A 17,801-nucleotide genomic window follows, 5' to 3' on the forward strand; every position below is an offset into this window, starting at 1 on the left:
CGGACGGCGTGGACTGGTTGTATTGAGGAGGACCAGATGATAGTGATGATGATGCCGGGGGCTTGCGTCGCGTGAGCAATGAGAGAGTGGTGGTTCCCCGGATCTACCACGTTAGAGATTGAATTGGCGGTAACCTGCCGGATGTCGAGAGTAGGTGGTAGAAGAGAAGCCGAACAAGAAGAAGAGGAGGAGACAAACGGAAGTGAGGTGGAAAAGCAAGGCGAACAGGAGCCGAATTGGGAGTGCAGGAGACGACGTTTCGAAAAAGGGAGGCAGAGGTTTGGGCATGGGCTTGCGCAATGTGAGAGCGAGAGCACTGAGCAGTATCCGTAGCAGTGCAGCAAGTTGCAGCAGACCCAACCTAGGTAGGCCAAGGGGGAGTGAGTGGAGGGCGGACGGAGAAACGGGGCGATGGAGTGCTGGGGGCCTTGGACGAGCAAAGTACCGAGTACTTCCATTTCAATTGAATGCCAATTCCCCCCTCTCTCTCATGGCTCGAATTCCAGTGGAAATCACCACGGCAGCCACGAGACGGGAGATTGCGGTCTCCCCTCCACACAATCAGGACCTGGGAGGAAGTTACAACCCACAAAATGGCCCAGTTCAAGTACCCCGGTCTTTCCTGTGTGGACAGGGCACCGTAACTTCCAGATACGGCTCACTCCATGCGCAATGCACCAATCAAAAAAACCAGCGGCGCAAAGTGGGTACACCTTACTTAATCTCATTCCACCGCGGCGTCCTGGACCTGCTACCTTCAACTCTCTGCAAGCCTGCAAGCCTGTGCTGCACGTCTGGCTGCATCTCCTCGTCGCCATCTGCCTCTTTCGGGTCTGGGAGGTTGGTCTGCAGTTCCAATTGACAGCCATCGTCTGCTTCACCTTCCCTAATGGATATCGTCGTCGTCAGGTCCAAGGACGCCAAAAGCCTGTGCCTTACTCACGCACCTCCAGACGGTCCAATCGAGGTGAGACCAAGACGCTGTGTACCGTATCCTCCTATGTACCCTCGAAAGTAACCCAACCCCCATCTCAGGGACGCCCTGTACCTGTCCAGTGCGTTAGCCGTCGTCTCTCCGGCCGGGCAATCTGTGAGACTGATGCTGTGGCCCACGGGGTGCATGACGAATACAGCGCATCACAGCGATTCCACGTCCAACATGTGTCCACCTCGCTCGCCTCGAATCTTCTGCCAGCGCACCGTCCAAGATGCTTCATCCTTTGGTTTCCTGCGAGAACTCGTGCCTCGCACGCATATCGAAATATGCCCGTCGAGAATCATCAAACATCTGTCCGGATCGGGGGTGCGAGGGTCCAAACTGACGGAAGATCCCAATCGATCACCACCCAGTTCTTCGAGAATACACCCGCAAAGAACCAGTAAATCCTCCAGGAGGGGAGGAAAAAAAGCCACCCCGACAAAGTACCCGGTACTTCTCCCCCCGACAACAACGAACACCCAGCGTTCGACCTTGAATACCATGCGCTCTTACCGAACCCTCAATCCCTCAATCCCTCACCAGTACCGCCCGATACTGACACCATGGGGCCGCCCGGAGTCATGAATCTGCAACTCGGCCAATTTGCGCCGTGTCGCGCCTCGGAACCGTCGACGCGCGCTGGGCGACAATTCCTCGTTAAACCACTCAAACTATTGCCCAGCATCCGTCGTCTATCGTTCTCTACTCATTCAATCACCGTTAGTCCGCCCGTGGCATTTCTCGCCCAGCAGTCATATCTGCACGACTAGCCTAGCGATTGTCCGATTCAGGATCCAGATTGAACAACCAGAAACCGTGAGATTGAGACCCGAGAAATAGGAGGCGACGCAATGGAAAAAATCCAATTCCCAATTTCCACACCATCGCTCGGCACACGCCTCGCAAGCGATAACAGCCAGACCGTTGCTTGTCTCGGCCGTCCGCGCCCCCGACAACCCGCAGTGGCCATTCGTTCGATGGCGGTTGAACGGAGGGCGGAGGCGGCGTTGCGCGGCGCCGTCGATGCTCGACGCTCCTTTCAGAGTCCTTTCTCTCACTTCTTCCCATGAGCTAGCGCACGTTTCCAATCCAGTCGTGTCCTCGGCCTCTCTAGACCTTCTCTGGATAGGTCGCTGCCTGCTGTCTTGGTCTCGAGGGCACTTGAGACAAGACATGCGCCTCAGCGTTTGACGCGCCAAAGGAATATATTTTGGCATTGTCTTGCTCCTCGAGCCAAACTTGCTGCCATCAGAATCCAACCCTTGACGAAAGAGACTCCTTCGTCGGCACCGGCTTCCTGGTCTGACGAAGGGGCCTCGCTGCGCATCGATCCCTCAAGCAAGGGACCCTCGTTGGAGGGATATTGTCGACGCCTATCGATACTCATGCCCTGTCGTTCCACACCGTTCTCCAGGCCTGGTAGGTTCCCTCTCGCAAACCCCTCACCACACCAACAGGCCGTCCGTACCTTGTACCTCCCCAAACTTCTCCATCCGCTCATTCGCCATCCGCTATCGAGGCATGCCGCCATCTGAGACGGATCTTCAAATCACCTTAGCCGTTGCGTCGCCGATCGTGGGAACTTGCGCTGTTACGGTGCATTACTATTTGCACTACCAGCCGGTTCCTCGGATTGTCAACGTCGATCATCCCACGGGACTTTATATCCATGAACACGCATTGGACATCACCAACAGCCCGGGAACTATGACGGAACTCTCACGACGAAGGAGTACGAAGTAAAGCAAACCAACAACGAAAGGGAAGCATGAACATACACTATCATCATCCTTCCCCCCCCTCCAACTCGCATCCCCTCCACACTACTTGTCATTCGCCCCTCTTCATCCCTCCATCTCAACCCAGCTTCCCGCGACAACCTTTTTCGTTCCGTCAAAAGAGACCTCGATACAACGACCAACACTCATCAAACCTTGCCATAAGCTTTTGCGGCTGACGAACACGTCGCCGAAGCCCAACAAACCGCCAGAGAAGCTTACGGCATACGAAAAGGCTTAACGCTAACTCGACACTTACACAACTCTGACGGCGATCACAATACGATTTCACTACACAGCAGTGCCTACTGACGAGCAATGGAGGAAACTAAGCAGATCCCGCCGTGCCAAGACAGCAAAGATCTCTCTTCTCGCGGCAGACCAGAAACCCACGAGCCGTGTGTAAAAATAACTTTAGCACGATCCCGTCATCTTCCAACGGGACGATGATCTCGAAAGCAGCCTTTCGTGAAACAGCCTGAAATCTCCTCGAACGTTCCGTCTAGCTGCCTCGAGATCCAACCCGAGTCCAGCGACCGGGCTCAAGCAGGCCAAGCCAAAACAGACGTCAACCAAAAAAAACCCACTCTCCCAAACAAAACACATCCATCATCTCTCGTCAAAACCACCTCATGCCCAGCCACATATCCGTTCCCCTCACGATTTCCGTCCTATTTCTCCCGTCCCAAGCCTGGGCAATCCTTCCAAGCCCGACTTGGCCCTCTCTACCCCCCTCCCTCATATCAAAACAAAACAATGCAACCATCGTCGGTCGGCACGCATAATAATCCACATCCACCAGAGTACCAGAGACACGCAACAACACCGTTTCCACTGTATCCCCATCCTCAACTCCACCCCCGCGACTTTTCGCGCGTCCTGTACAACACACGCAGCCGGACACGCCGTCGCGATTCGATCGATCCAAGGCCCCCCTCCTTCACGGGCCCGAAAAACAGAACGGCCTGGCGAGCGGTCTCCGTCCAGCCCACAAACACACACACACACACACACACACACACACACACACACACAGCCCGGCTCCCGAAGGTCCGTCGTCGACCCCCGTGTCCGACTAACCTCTTCCCGTCCTCTCCCCTTCCCGCCATACTTCACGTGTCTACAGCTCATGGTCCGAAGCCATCTGCCCAACTCCCTCCCCACGCTACTACACACCAATCTCAGACATAGAACCCGTCTCGTGAACTAAACCAAGCGTCGTGCAAATCCAATCAAGACCAGCACGTCTCTGCACACCTCTCAGCATCGCTAAACTGCCACTGCACACGTACTCCCGCAACCGCAGCAGCGGGCCATATGCAATGATGCATGTCTTGGATCCGAAATCGCGAGGCGGGGGGCGGTCAGCTCCAGCTCCAGCTCCCCCCACACACCGTCCCTATGCCAACACCGACCGGATGGACTTGTAGAATCCGAGAAGGCACTCTCTCTCTCTCACTCTCACATGCTGACGGACAACTCATCCCGGTCTCGGCGACTTGTGTAAATCTGACCCAAGTGACGACGAGATGCCCTACCGTGTGAGAATCGTGACCACTGACGACGGACGACGGACTGGAGCACGCGGCATGAACGTGGGGGTTGCTGCTCATTTCACCCAGCCGGCACGATCCCGGCAGGGCAGACTTTTAAGAAGAACGCATGGTCACGACCACGGAGGAGGAGGGTATGAAGAGGACGTTTTTGGAAAACCTATGAAAAGTATCTTGCGGGAATCTGCGCTAAACACACAACCAACGACTGAGATGCATGGCCTTTCCCCATGTGATTCAACCATTCTGCCCTAAGAAAAGGTTTTTGATTTTGTTTTCTTCGCTCGAGAACCAACTTCCTTCCACTCGTTGACATCGTGATCGGTTGTCATTCCTTCCCTCCGTTCCGTCACGCTCCGCCTATACCAGGTTGGTCTCGGAGCAGGAGTATATAAAAAAAAGCACGTGCAAATCATTCAGCCCGCTTGGCCAATGTTCCCCCAACTCCAGATCTCATACTGTTGCCGAGATCGATTTTTGTGTGTACGCAATAGCAAGCCACGTGCCCTTCCCGGCCGCGCTTCCACTCTACGCGGACGCGGTCGATCCAAGCATGGCGCCCCTCCATGACGTCGAATGGGGATGCATGTGATGAGAGTTTTAGTGGTTCCGCACTCCAGGAAGAAGTATTGTACAGTTAGAATAACAAGTGACAGTCAGACGACGCTCATATGTGTGGGATATGATGTGGAGGCGCGTGTCTGGGGCGGGATGTCCTGGAGAATGGTGTTCTTGGTTGGGCCGTTTATACATCCCACTCCTCCTCGCCGAGGGCAGAGAAGGAGCCGTAGGACTGGGCGGGCTTCGCAGCCTTGCCGTTGGAGGCGGCCGGCTTCTGGACGGCCTGGGCGATCGGGCGAGACTGGGCCGGAGCGGGAGCGGGAGCGACAGCGGCGGCGGCGGGCTCGGGGGAGGGAGCCTGGACCTCCTTCTTGGCCTTCTTGGAAGACTTCTTGGAGACGGTGTTCCACTCGTCCTCCTCCTTGAGGCGCTCCATCTGCTCCTCCTCAGAGGGCAGAGAAGACATCCAGCTGTCGGAGGCCTGGACCTGAGCGGGGGCAGCGGCAGTGGTGCCGTTGGCGGGGGCCTCGAAGGTGTCGAGGGGCTGAACGGCAGAGCTGCCGTTGGTGGAGGCGCCGTTGGGGCTACCGGCAGTCCAAGCGGACTTGCCGCCGTTGGCGGCAGCCATGAACTGAGAGCCGTCCTTGGCAGGGGTGCCGGAGGCGATGCGAGCAGTACGGAGCTGCTTCTCGAGGAGCACCTTGCGCTCCTTCTCGTCCTCCTCGCGAGCAGCCTTCTTGGCCTCGGCCTTCTGGCGGTTCTGGCGCTGCTTCTTCGTCTCAGCCTTCTCGGGGACCTTCTGGTTCTTGGGCTTGGGCTTCTCCTTGTCGGTGCCGGTGAGGCGAAGGACGGAGGGGCCGGCAGCGGCGGGCTCGAGCATGTCGTTGACACCACTGGGGTCGACGGGGGCGACCTCGGGGGAGGTAGCAGGAGACTCCTCGGCCTCTTCAGCCTCCTCGACAGCCTCAACAGCGGGGGCCTGGGCGGGAGCGGAAGGCTCCTCGTCGGCGACCTGCACCTTCTTTTCGTCCTTCTCCACAGCGCGAGATTGCTTGACGGACTTCTGCTTCTGCTTCTTGGCTGATGTGGAGGACTTGCCATCGAACTTCTTGCCCTCCTTGGCAGCAGCCATCCGCTTGGCAAAGTCATTGTTGTCGACCTTCTCATCGGGGTCGTTGCTCAGCCATGGGCTTGGGCTGCTGGAGACTGCGCTGGAGGAGCCCTTGTCGTCCGTCTTTTGTGAGGCAAAGGCAGCCTTTCTCTGCTTCTTTGCGTTGTTCTCCTTACGCGGCTCGACGTATTGCTTGACTCCCTTGGAGGTGTTCTGCTTCTCCTTCTCGGCCATGTAGTAGTATGACAGGCCGCCAGCCAAAGCAAGAACCACCAGGTACCCGCCCATAGTCTGGGTAGTGAGGAACTCGGAAGCTGGCATTTTGGGTGATGTTGGAGGTGCAGGGCACTCTCTATGTGATGGGTATTAAGGGGGTGTTGATTATGGCGATGCGGCCGAAGATGAAGGGTTGTCGGAGCTGTACCGAAACCAAGTGCCGTGTTGAATCAGGGCGTGCCTTCGTGCTTCACTACAGGAGGAGAAGTGAGCCAGATGAAATGTCTGCTGAAAAGAATGTTAGCGCTGAGGTCAATTAAGGATTGAGTGCTGCACAGCACACGATGATTTGAAGAAGCTGGGGTAAACTGCTGATGGAGACATACGGATGAAGGGGTGCGCAAGGGGGGAAACTGGGCGCAATGATTGATGGCTCAATGGAGATCAATAGCAGGAGAGTTTAGATGGAATAAAGGCTGAGGTATACAGAGAAAAGGGAGGCAGCAAAAGGCGATGAAGGAGGCTTTCCTACCACGCGGTTGAAAGACGAGCGATGTCGTGTCAAGATGCAGGTGAAGGTAGCTTGGCAGGAGCAGGCGAAAAAAAGTTACCAGGTGGCTTCTCAGCAAATCCAATGGGCAAGGTGAGGTAGGTGTGCCTGCCGCCAATGGGCCGTCCAGTGGTTGGTCAAGTCCAGCAGTCCACTGGGGAGGTACCTAGATAGGTGCTAGGGTGACAGCAATGGGGAATTTGGGCAGAAGAGGGAACGGAAGGGGAGGGGTCCCGTCGCGGATCCAAAAGCCGACCGCCGCAGAGGTGCTGCGCTGCTGCTGATTGCTGCAACGAACCCGACGTGCATCCGAATCCCCCAAGGAGTGGATATTACGTATTGGGTTTGGTGTGCTCACTGAGCTGCCGCAGGTCCCCAGGGATGTGTTTCTAGCCCAGCCGGAGCTGAGATGAAGCGAGAGGCGAAGGATAAGGTAGGTAGGTAGGTAGGGACGAGACAAGCTCGAGAGGGTTGAGAATTAAAAGCAATGATGGAAGAAGACGTGAGTCGCGAGGCTGAAGGGGGTAGTTGATCGCGAATCAAAGCTTCACTTACCGTTCGAGAGTCGCATTGACCGATCTTCAATGCTAAGGTATCGCTTTCTCCAGAGCTTGAGCTGGAGAAGTGGAAAGGATGAGGTTATCTCACAGGGCCTTGTTATGTAATTTCCTGGATCACCTTTGAAAGTGACAGCTTCGCGTTTCCACGGGCGGAAGGGACCTTGGGATCCACCTTTTCCATTTCGCCATTGGCACGGGCTTCGGAGTAATTGCGAAGCTGCAAAGGTCACGTGTCCTCTCTGGCGCGGCCGTGTTTTGTCGGATTTCACGTGATATAGGCAATTTGTATTCGAAGCTGCTGATTGGTAGTCAGTTTTGACACCTCTGCAGGCAGGTGCCAACTGGATGGGAGCTTCCCTGTCGGAGAAGTCAAGGCAGGTCGGCAAGCCGTAAAGGCGGCTCCGGAGATATCATCACGGCGTCCCGTTGAGTTCAAAGTAAAAATAGCCACAGACGGGTTCACGTGTGTGCAACACCAGTAACGCGGCTCCCGAGGCTGCCAGCTGCCTTCCCGCCATCTCATCCAATGTCGAAAACCTAGAGTTGGTACTTGCCGCATGACACCTTTCCCTGATAAGAGCTTGCTGTACCCAAACTTATCCATGGATTCCTTCGCCTGAAAAGGTCTAGCGCCCTCTCCAGTATCCCACTACACCCCACCATCGAGTTAGGAACCTACCTAAGCATACCTAGGAATGAGGGGTCGCTACCGATTCTCCATGCAACGCCGTCACCAGGCAAAACCCTTACCTACCTGTACTGAGAAGCAACTAGGAGCTTGAACAACTCCGTTAGGAACACTTAGGATCGCTGTCGGACAACTCCGTCAGCCTCAAACACACCGCCGATATCCGTCGAAGTCCGCCTGACTCATTGGATCCGGTTTTATATAACACTGCCAACTACAAACTATCTCTTGTGTGTTTCGCGGGGACTTGGGACGAAAAAACAACTTCACATCATCTGAACTGAGCATAACACACCATCCTACTCACCCACCTCAGCCATGGCCCCTAAGAACCGCGTTATCATCGACACCGACCCAGGTGAGTTTCATCCGACGGCAACATCGCGACTGCAGCTAATCGCAAACTCAAGGCATCGACGATGTCCTCGCCATGCTTCTGGCCCTCGCGGCTTCACCCGAGGAGTTGGAGGTCATGATGATTTCAGTCACATACGGCAACGTGCCTCTGCAGAGGTACGTGCCGATGTCTTGATGTATTGGACTTCTTGATGTTGACGAACCCCAGTTGTCTGCGCAACGCGGTTGCCCTGTTCCATGTTCTGGAGAAGGAGTTGGCCTGGCGCAAAGAGAATGGCAAGGCCGAGGGCTTCGAGTCTTTGAGAGCTTACAAGCCGATCGTGGCTGTTGGTGCCGAGCATCCTCTTGAGGATGACGAGCTTGCTGCCGACTACTTCCGTAAGACACCAGCATCGTAGCAAGAGGCGTCATCCACTGACAAACGTAGACGGCTTGGACGGGTTGCACGGCGTTCACGAGAAGCATCCTCACCTCACCCCTGACGACAGGTGGAAGGCCCTGTTCCACACGGAGAAGGATGTTGACCACGACCCGTCTCCTTTCAACCAGTACTTCACACCCGCCAAGCAGGTCGCCCACAAGGAGATTCTGCGCATTCTGAGGGAGAATCCCCCCAACACCATTTCCATTGCCGTTGTGGGGCCCATGACGAACGTCGCCTTGGCTGCTGCTGAGGACCCCGAGACCTTCCTCCGCGTCAAAGAGCTGTGCGTTATGGGCGGCGCCGTCCATGTCGAAGGAAACATCACCCCCGTCGGTGAATTCAACACCTTTGCCGACACCGTCGCGGCTGCCAGAATCTTCGCCCTGACTTCCCCTAACCCTCGCTCGACGATGCCTCCCATCTCGGAAAAGAAGTCCTCTCTGCCCCCTTACCCGGCCAAGCTCTCCAAGACACTAAAGTTGACCCTGTTCCCTCTCGACATCACTTGCCCTCACTTGCTCAACAAGAACTTTTTCACCAGCCGTATCAAGCCCATCGTGGCAGCCGGCAGCCCTCTCGGCCAGTGGGTCGACCACTTCATGTCCAAGTGCTTCGAAAAGATCGATGAAATGGAGGGCAACGGCCAGGAGCCTGGTCTCTCTCTGCACGACCCCCTCACCATCTGGTACCTTCTCACCCAGTCCGACCCCAAGTGGAAGCCCGTTGCAGAGCCAGAGGATATCCGCATCGAGACCTCTGGCCAGTGGACGCGCGGAATGCACGTCATCGACCGCAGAGTCAGGGCCAAGTACACCGAGGCGACCCTCGAGAGCGAGAGCACCGGCGACGGTGTTGACGTTCTGACACTGGCCGAGGTGCCGGGCGACTGTGGCGGCTGGCTCAGCTACAGCAGAGGTAACAGAATCAACAGGATGGTCGAGTCTCCCGGAGCGGAGCTTTTCTCCCACGATCTCATGAAGAGGATCTTTGGTTGAACAGATACAGTAGACGACCCTTGAGTGCCGCGGGTCTTTCGTCGGTTCAGCGTCAGCACAACAGTATTGACTGGCATGGGGGTTGGATAGAAAAAGGCAGGCGCATACCCCGTAGGAACCCAATATTCATTCTCTACCGACCCAGAAAAAACAATTCAACGCCGTATCTCGTGTGTCTGCTTGCACCACTCTGGTGTGGCCGCAAGCCCATACCTTTCAACACTCGGGTATCCCGCTTCGTAAATAAAAAGAAACCAAATTCGCAACTTTTTTTTCTTTTGACACATATGCCTGTCCCATCCTGTTTATGCCATGCCGAACGTGCCAGCTCGTTATACGTGCTTCGTTCCTCCGATGGCGGACCCCTTGACCTCTGTCCAGTTGATGCTCTCGTCTAGTTGCTCGTCTACCAGGCCGACGGTGCATACGTTGTCGCCGCGCACGAGGTATAGGCCGAGAGGGACTTCGACGGAGGGCTCGCCGCTCTCGGGGGTCTGGATTACTCGCTCTTGGGCATTGCTGAGGACCTGCGCGCGTGAAAGCTGTCAGACGGCTGCCTCGACTCTGGGCAGGGCTGGGAAAACTCACGAGGTTTGTGGACTGGTCCGCGGCTTCCAAGGTGCCGACCAAGATTCTCGAGTCCGCCGTCACAATTAGTACCTTCTCTGTTTACCAACAAAGTCAGCGAGCCGCAGGGGATGGAGCAGAGTGTTGCGACGTACTCTTCAAATAGCCTCCGAGGGTCGCCATGGTTGCGGTATGGACTCGATAGTTCGGACTCGGGGTTGTTGTGGCAGGCCGAGTCTGTATGGAAGTTTGAGACGATTCGGGGTCGCAGAGTATGGTATTCCTGTCGTCTGAATCTGGCGGAACTATCGTCTCGTGTTTGGCTGGACCCGTCGTACCGCAATGTCGAGCTTAGATAGTAGAAGCCGCTTGGTGAAATTCGGAATTCTGGGTGGGAGGGATCTTGGAGCTTCGGCGCTAAGCCGTTTTTGGCTGAAGGTGAGCACGGTTGCTGAGGAGCTTCTGCGAACTGGTCCGTGCTCCCGGTGTCTAGACGGCCTGAAAGTTCAAGCCGTTGTAATGTCAACCATCCTGCACTTAAAACATCTTTGTAAGATGATCTTGACTTGATTTGCAAATTCTTATGCGTCTCCACGATGTAGGGAAATCATTACATGGCGCATCACAGGCCTAGTGCTCCCATGTAACTCTCTTCAACGGCTGACACATTCGATCCCGAGTGGCAGCAAGCGCTGCTCATCACTAGCTTATCACGGACTAGAGCGAGCTCGCCCAAAATGGAAGCTCCAGACTGGTCGAACCAGAGCTGCAGCTCAGCGAGTCGCATTTGTCGCTGTGCCGCATGATCGCTTGCCCAGGGAGGCGACCAAACGTCTCAATCGCATTTCCTACCAGTCTTGAATTCAGCAACGCGTCTTCAGGTCGACAACACTCTTTCTGAGCATGCCTGAAGCCGTGAGGCTGTCTTCAGCTCATTGAGCTTCACCGTTGTCCTGTTCTATGAGTGTAGACGGATAAACTCCTCATTTCGACATGGACCAACATTCCGATGGGCAAGGAAGCCTCGCCGCCCAGAAGTTCATCTTCACGAGGCCCGAAGAGAGGAAAATCCGACGGCGGTTTATTTATACGGCCTTCTTCTTCGACGCCATCGCAATTGCTCTTATCATACCTCTCTGCGTCGGTGGGTGGGTTCACAATGCCAACCAGGTGGGCGGCGCCGTCAACAGCGAAGACACCCATCTAGTCACGGTAAGTTTGCGCCGCGCCTCACCATTCAACGCGGCGACTCACAGAGGGATCAGTGGTCGGCAGTATACCGCCGGAGCGAGAGCCAGCGTGAAAGCACGTTCGTCTTGACCTGGTTCTTGAGCAGCTGCTGCTTCGAAGAAGCATACATCGATAGCGGCTCTGCGCTGGCAGGCTGTGTACACCGGACTCCCGGCAGCTCCTTCGATCTGGAGAGTATCGTGAAGGATGTGGAAGGGAGGTTGGCGTATCCGGAAAACCTGGGGGACACGGCGTCGGAAGGACGTCTCGTGGGGCCGAATGCCCTCGAATTCACCGGCGCAGAGACGATCAGCTCGACGAGAGACGCACTCGCGTCGTACGGAATCTACCTCGCCATCAACATCGGCACGTGGATGATGCAGATCATCTCCAAGCGGCACAAGATCGTTCTGAGCGCCTCTCACTGGCGGGTGATGGCGGCCGCGCAGGTCCTGGCGCTCTTCGCCTTGCTGGTCGCCTCGGGAATCACGACGTCGGCGGCTCACAAGGCGCGAAATGCCCTGGGGGAATTCAAAGAGATCTTTCCGTACCACGCCATCGGGTCCTCGTTCGCGGCCATGACGTGGTGCGCCTTCGTCAGCCACATGTTCGGCTGCCTCGCCTACGGCGCGACGGTCTTCCTCTGGAACCGACTGCAGCGTTCGGAGCTGTATCCGCCGGAGCCGGAGGACGAGATCGAGCGGATCAGAAGGAGGAGTACGCGCGGGGCGGGCCAGTATCGCTCCCGCAGGTTCGAGGAGCCGGCGGTGCACCGGGAGGTCGACCCGAATGCCCCGGTCGATGACGAGCTGCCGCCGTATTCGAGGGTTGATCCGAATGAAGGCGGCATAAGCCCGCTGGAGCAAGCAAGGCATCCTGATAGTGTTCAAGCGCCCATTGAGTTGGCTCATCTTAGGGGGGTACGAAACCCGCTCCCTCAACCAATTGGTGAGCAGGGGAACATACCAGCTCCGGCGTATGAGCTCCATCAATGGCCTCTGAGATAATTCGCGGCGAACAAATGAGTAGTCTGTTTAAGCGTGTATGATACCATTGTTGCCCATTCATCATTGTCAATCTCAGGTTGTGAAGCAGTAGAATCGGCAGGGTGACCAGTAGCTGCTAGCAGAGGCGGACTACAGATGAACATTTATCCCAGGGTTTTCTCATCTTTGGGCAACCTGATCCCGTCATTTTAATGTAAAACAATTCGATGAGGAAGTCGTCTAAAGATCCATAGGTTTTATTTGTTAATCCAAATCTTCATGGTGCACTAAGGTGCCTTAACTTAGGTAGGCAGATTCCTGAATCACCTCCGCCTGGGTACCTTGCGTAGCTTCCTGCCCCACGGCAGCTGTCCGACCCCACCTGGCACCCAACGCGCAGCGGCAGGCAGCTTAAATCCAACCTCACAGTCGCGTAACCATTTCCACCTTCCACTGTCTTTAACAAAACCTCTTCCCACCCGCAATGTCATCACCGACCATATACGCGGAGCTTCTGACAAACATCCGTCAGCTCTCTGTCGCAGTCACCCTCCCCTCGCCCGCCGACAGAAGCACACAAGGGGTCGTCGCCTCAGACGGCGCGACGCTGACCATCGCACACGCGGGCTCCCAAACACACTTCTCCCTCCCGGGCAAAGTCGTCGCGCCAAGGAACGGCGTCCTCCCCTCGCCGCACCCAGGATCTCTCATCTTATCATGGCGTCTGCCTCTATCCGAGACCTCGGCGCTCACGGCGCGCGGCCCGCTCGATGAACCCGTGCCATGGGCCGCGACAGACCTGCTCGCCGAGTCCGCAGTGAGGTGCAGAAGTTGCGAGGAGGTCGTCGTGTCTGAAGGGAAGGTGAGGGAGTGGAAGGACCTGCCGAGCGAGAACTGGGCCGAGATGATGGACTTCTGGCATTGTCATAAGCCGACGGACCATGAGCACGGCGAGGAGCCCGAGCATCTGGCGAAGCGCGGGTACGGTGCCAACTCGAGCATTGCTGCGCAGAATGGCGTAGGGTTGGTCGATCTTACGTCTTTGCTATTCACTGAGGCCGACTGCTCGGGACTGGTGGTAAGTGCCATCTCCTTTTCTGTTCATGGCTTCGGCGTCAAATTTGTTGCTACCGTGACATGTCTCACCGGGGCATCAAGAAGGAGGCCATATCGGCACTTGCTGCCGCCCAATGATGTGGTCACCGATACTCCGCCCCGATATCAACATACCGTCATTCCTGTTCACTCAGGCTTCTGGCCTGCTGAAACCTCTGCTCGCAGACGGGTTCGGCTGGTTTGGACGAAGACGCCCTTTTGCTTTCACTGAGGACTTCCAGAGCCGTGGAAGCCTCGGGATTACAAAGAGGGACATGCTCAGCTTTCTATACGCACGAGTGTTACACTCTTGCCATTTCTGTCGCTTACTTTTTTCTTTTCCGGTGCAGTTTTCCTCCTCATCCTTTGAAGCGGGATCAGACACCAGCTCAGCAGTTCTGGCCGGCGAAGCTGATCCACCGCCGAGGATGCTCTATGTCTTCGGCCGTGGCTGCAAGAATCACATCGGCTTCTTCAACGTTGCCATCTCATCTGTGATGTTGTTCAAGTGGCAAGTGTCATGTCGGACGGCTTCAAGTGGCGTCCCGCCGAGCAGCTCGGATTGTCTCGCCGCCACGCTGATCGCAACGATGTCACGTTCGGGCTCGTCCAAGTCTGTGGTCGTGCCCACGTTTTCATCGTCGCAGAGCACGGGCGACGGCGACGAGTCCAAGTCACCCTCGCTGTACCTGTGGATCATGAACGGAAACATCACGTATGCTTCTTCGCAGCGCGAGGGGAAATGGCCGGCGATCAAGTTGCTCTACAAGGAGATCACCCAGCAAGAGGCAGATTCCATGCTGGAGACTTTGACTTCGGACGTCCAGGAGGTCAACCTTCCAACGGCGGAGATTGCGAGGGCGACTGAGGTCCTGCGGGATAGCAATGGGCTTCTTCCGCAGAGTGAGAGGGTGTTCAAGGAGTTTAGCGTGGGCTTGCTGCGTAAATGGCAGGCAGGCGATGGGTCGTGAGCCACCAGGCAGCTCGGAAATGGGTAGCAGCGTATGAATCCAGATGAATCGATGAACAACAGCCATTCGACGATAGCGTAGCTTACTACACTATGATATACTCTGTAAACATGGCCGTCTTGTTTTCAATGGTGCTTGTCGTGTGTTTATTACGCCGGAGATTCCCTAATGCGCGTCACCAGCTGAGATTCCCGACAGAGCTTGTGAGCACCTCTTTTGTATGATATGATATCCATCAATCTCGGTCTACGAACTCGATCTATGAGTCTTTTCAACGCGGCCACGACATTGACGGCTCCACGCCCTTCCAAGGCCATAGTCTGTATATTTAGTCATCGTACCTACCAGCCTAGCATGTTAGACTAAGCCTGGAGTTGAACGACGTCGAAGCTGGATCACTAGAGTCGTGGCCTATCAGTATCAATCTTGGGGTCGCACCACCTGGATTATCAAAACGCATGAATATGTTAGATATGACTCTCGCTGGTCCTTTCTCTCTCCGGGGTTGCTAGGTATACCTCTGGCATCGATGGTCCTCGAGCACGGGCGCATCAAAGTCTGCCCGCTGCTTTGTGGCATGGCGTGTGGTACCATTCCGGGTCCGACACATTGAAGCGGATATAAAGCCCCGGCATGCGGTTGAAGTATGCGTAGAAAGAGGAAGCGGACATGGACGGTGTCTTCATTTCGTTGTTGTCAGTTGTTCTGGTGAGAGGCCGCACGCCATCCGACAGCCTTGGCAATCTCCCGTCATCGTGCGATTACTGAGCTGGTATTCAACAGCCTTCGGATCTGTCCGTTATTGTTCTTCTTGTATTATTCTAACGTGTATTGATATTCGTTTTTGGGGAAACTGGTGCATTGTGCTGCGGTACGACGCACGTATGACATATACGAGTCTCGTCGTGGAAACTTTTGTCTCTGTGTCTTTGAAGATGATGGTGCAACATATAGCACGTGGTTGTTGAATCTGTCTGTCACCCAGAATGTCAAGTTCGGGGTGAGTTTCAGTCAATTTACAGAGCTTCCTGTTTCAGTCAATTTATAGAGCTTCCTTCGCCGCGTACGTGATTGCTTCGCGTGGTGACATGTCATCAAAGTCCAACTCCCTCATGAACCTCGTACGACATCGACATGACTGCGTTGATGGCTTATAAGACGCACCCATGCGCCGAAACTGATTGTTTTGCACGCCCGCTCATCCAGGTAGACTTGACTCCTGTTGGACCCGCGTTGTCACCCAGACTTTCTCTACTGTGAATATAGTCGATGATCTACTGAAGCTGCGGGGTTCGTTGTGGGCGTGAAGAGGTCCATCTTCCTTGAGCTCTTTTGTCTTGGGCGTATTACTACTGTGTATTCCGGTTCGATCTCTCAGCCTACCGCTCTGCGTAGGGTCTGCTTGAAGCTGAGATGTGTAGCGTCGTATGCATGGAGAGTGTTGAAGCGACTTGACAGTCCCAGCCAGGATGATAAAGATTGCACTTCGTGTCTTGGTTTTACTGTAAAACATGAGGCTCTGGTTTATATATATAGTCTGAACGTAGAGATGATTTGGGGCACGAATAATGTTAGTCAATTCGGCGTTATATGGCCATGAGAGCGTGCTTAGCTACGGCGTAAAGGCCGAGACTGCGAGGCTCTTTCGAGTTCTGGAAGACAGACGTTCAGGCCATGTCGGTCCAACTGTTCTGGTCCGATTCGTGGTGATCACCATATACGTGCCTATTCACGTATGCTTGGAGCCTGCTCTGCTGTGCTCCGAACAATGACCCTGTTGCAGGATATATAGTATCGTGTCGCGAATGGCAAGCTGGTTCCTACTGATGCAACAAATGAGCCAGGCATTGTATGCTTTCGACGACTTGGGCAGCTCTGTCATACAGCTTCTTCCATGGTTGTTCAGTTCTTCGATCATGCCTGTGTCTTCGACGGCTTGCAACTCGATCATGAACATTTCTTCATGGCTTCTCAACTCGTCGTCCGTCTCGGTGGTTCTCGAAGTATACTTGGGAGGAATAGTCATCATCTGTCACGTAGTTCTGATCTCAGCGTGTCTCCTCAGCCTCGTGGTCTTCTGAGTTTGGCAGCTCATCATCCTGGTTCAGATAGTGAAGCAATTCAATTGCACCAACGAGAAACAAAGTACGCGATTCAAGCTAGATCGCGCAATTGAAAGAACAGTATCCAACAGTAGTCTCTCGAGAGGCTTTGTATGGTTTGTGGAAGCCCCCAGCGGCCTCCGTTTGTTGCAAAGCTGACTATTTTCAACCTGACCTGTTCGACTCGAATACAAAGCTATGCGGCGACAACTTGACCAGATAGTAGACACATTATATGTATATGTGGTGCTAATGAAGGCAAATGTAATCACTCGTGTGATTCCCTCCGCTGTCTGGTACGCCGGGGGGCACTCATTTTATCGAAGCAGGACCCATCTCGTCACCGTCTCCGGGCCTCATCTCTTTCCACATATTTTTAGTGTATTCAAGATCGATCACGCAAAGTGTCTTAACTAAAGTCTTGGACATTGTCACAACCATAACGGGGACAAACACCCGCTCTGCAACTCCCTTGATTACTGCTGAATCCTGCCCCGGTTAAGGAAGACGCTGGCTTCTGGACAACTACATACAGAGAGACGTATTTCTATATACCTAACCGTTGTCCAGTGGTTGGCATGAAAGGTTGTGGAACCTACTATAAAAGCAGATGATCATGGTCTGAGGTATTGGCAATGACGGTTGTCGTCCATTTCTTCTTTGACGACAAGATAGGGGTGTTATAAGACATGCTTGGATTATGCCGGGGTGCATTTCTGTTTCACAACGCCGAGATCTGCCTTGAAGATCCATTTGTTCTTCACTGTTCGTCTTAAGTGTTCTCAAGATATTCGTGGCTGTTATTTGGGTTCCTATGTTCCCAGCGTTTTCGACCAGCCCATGGCACAGAGAGTCGTCATTCGAAAGCCGAAGTCCGATCCAGATTGATCGAGGCTCCCAGGAACACAGATGAAGATATGTCCCTCTTTTTGCACACAATTGACTCTCTTCAATTGTCATGGGCTATTAAGCCGAAACTCATGGCAAGGATTGCGTAGCCTCTCTTCAGAGTCTTCACACACATCAGAAGATCGGGATGTCAGTCTTCTGATGATGTTGAGCAGATGGTTTATAAAAG

At 54.7% G+C, this 17,801-nt stretch overlaps 5 protein-coding genes across 5 annotated transcripts; 3 read left to right on the top strand and 2 right to left on the bottom strand.

The window, feature by feature from the left end:
* Positions 1–5,055: 5,055 nt before the first annotated feature.
* On the bottom strand, positions 5,056–6,303 carry CkaCkLH20_03345 (uncharacterized protein; the record flags this gene model as incomplete). The annotated part of the gene is made up of 1 exon (XM_038886064.1): positions 5,056–6,303. One exon carries the CDS (start codon positions 6,301–6,303, stop codon positions 5,056–5,058), a length of 1,248 nt encoding a protein of 415 aa, XP_038748573.1.
* Positions 6,304–8,314: 2,011 nt separating this feature from the next.
* CkaCkLH20_03346 (inosine-uridine preferring nucleoside hydrolase) lies at positions 8,315–9,772 on the top strand (the record flags this gene model as incomplete). Its single annotated transcript, XM_038886065.1, has 4 exons — positions 8,315–8,354; positions 8,407–8,509; positions 8,562–8,731; positions 8,781–9,772. The coding sequence occupies 4 exons, from the start codon at positions 8,315–8,317 to the stop codon at positions 9,770–9,772; spliced, it is 1,305 nt and encodes a 434-aa protein (XP_038748574.1).
* A 332-nt stretch (positions 9,773–10,104) lies between these two features.
* Positions 10,105–10,522, bottom strand: CkaCkLH20_03347 (small nuclear ribonucleoprotein lsm8; the record flags this gene model as incomplete). The annotated part of the gene is made up of 3 exons (XM_038886066.1): positions 10,105–10,299; positions 10,361–10,437; positions 10,495–10,522. The coding sequence occupies 3 exons, from the start codon at positions 10,520–10,522 to the stop codon at positions 10,105–10,107; spliced, it is 300 nt and encodes a 99-aa protein (XP_038748575.1).
* Positions 10,523–11,332: 810 nt separating this feature from the next.
* On the top strand, positions 11,333–12,576 carry CkaCkLH20_03348 (uncharacterized protein; the record flags this gene model as incomplete). Its single annotated transcript, XM_038886067.1, has 2 exons — positions 11,333–11,551; positions 11,605–12,576. The coding sequence occupies 2 exons, from the start codon at positions 11,333–11,335 to the stop codon at positions 12,574–12,576; spliced, it is 1,191 nt and encodes a 396-aa protein (XP_038748576.1).
* A 463-nt stretch (positions 12,577–13,039) lies between these two features.
* CkaCkLH20_03349 (snf2 family helicase) lies at positions 13,040–14,621 on the top strand (the record flags this gene model as incomplete). The annotated part of the gene is made up of 2 exons (XM_038886068.1): positions 13,040–13,633; positions 14,001–14,621. 2 exons carry the CDS (start codon positions 13,040–13,042, stop codon positions 14,619–14,621), a joined length of 1,215 nt encoding a protein of 404 aa, XP_038748577.1.
* Positions 14,622–17,801: the final 3,180 nt, after the last annotated feature.

The sequence above is a fragment of the Colletotrichum karsti genome (assembly GCF_011947395.1).
Source record: "Colletotrichum karsti strain CkLH20 chromosome Unknown Scaffold8, whole genome shotgun sequence".
Taxonomy (NCBI): domain Eukaryota; kingdom Fungi; phylum Ascomycota; class Sordariomycetes; order Glomerellales; family Glomerellaceae; genus Colletotrichum; species Colletotrichum karsti.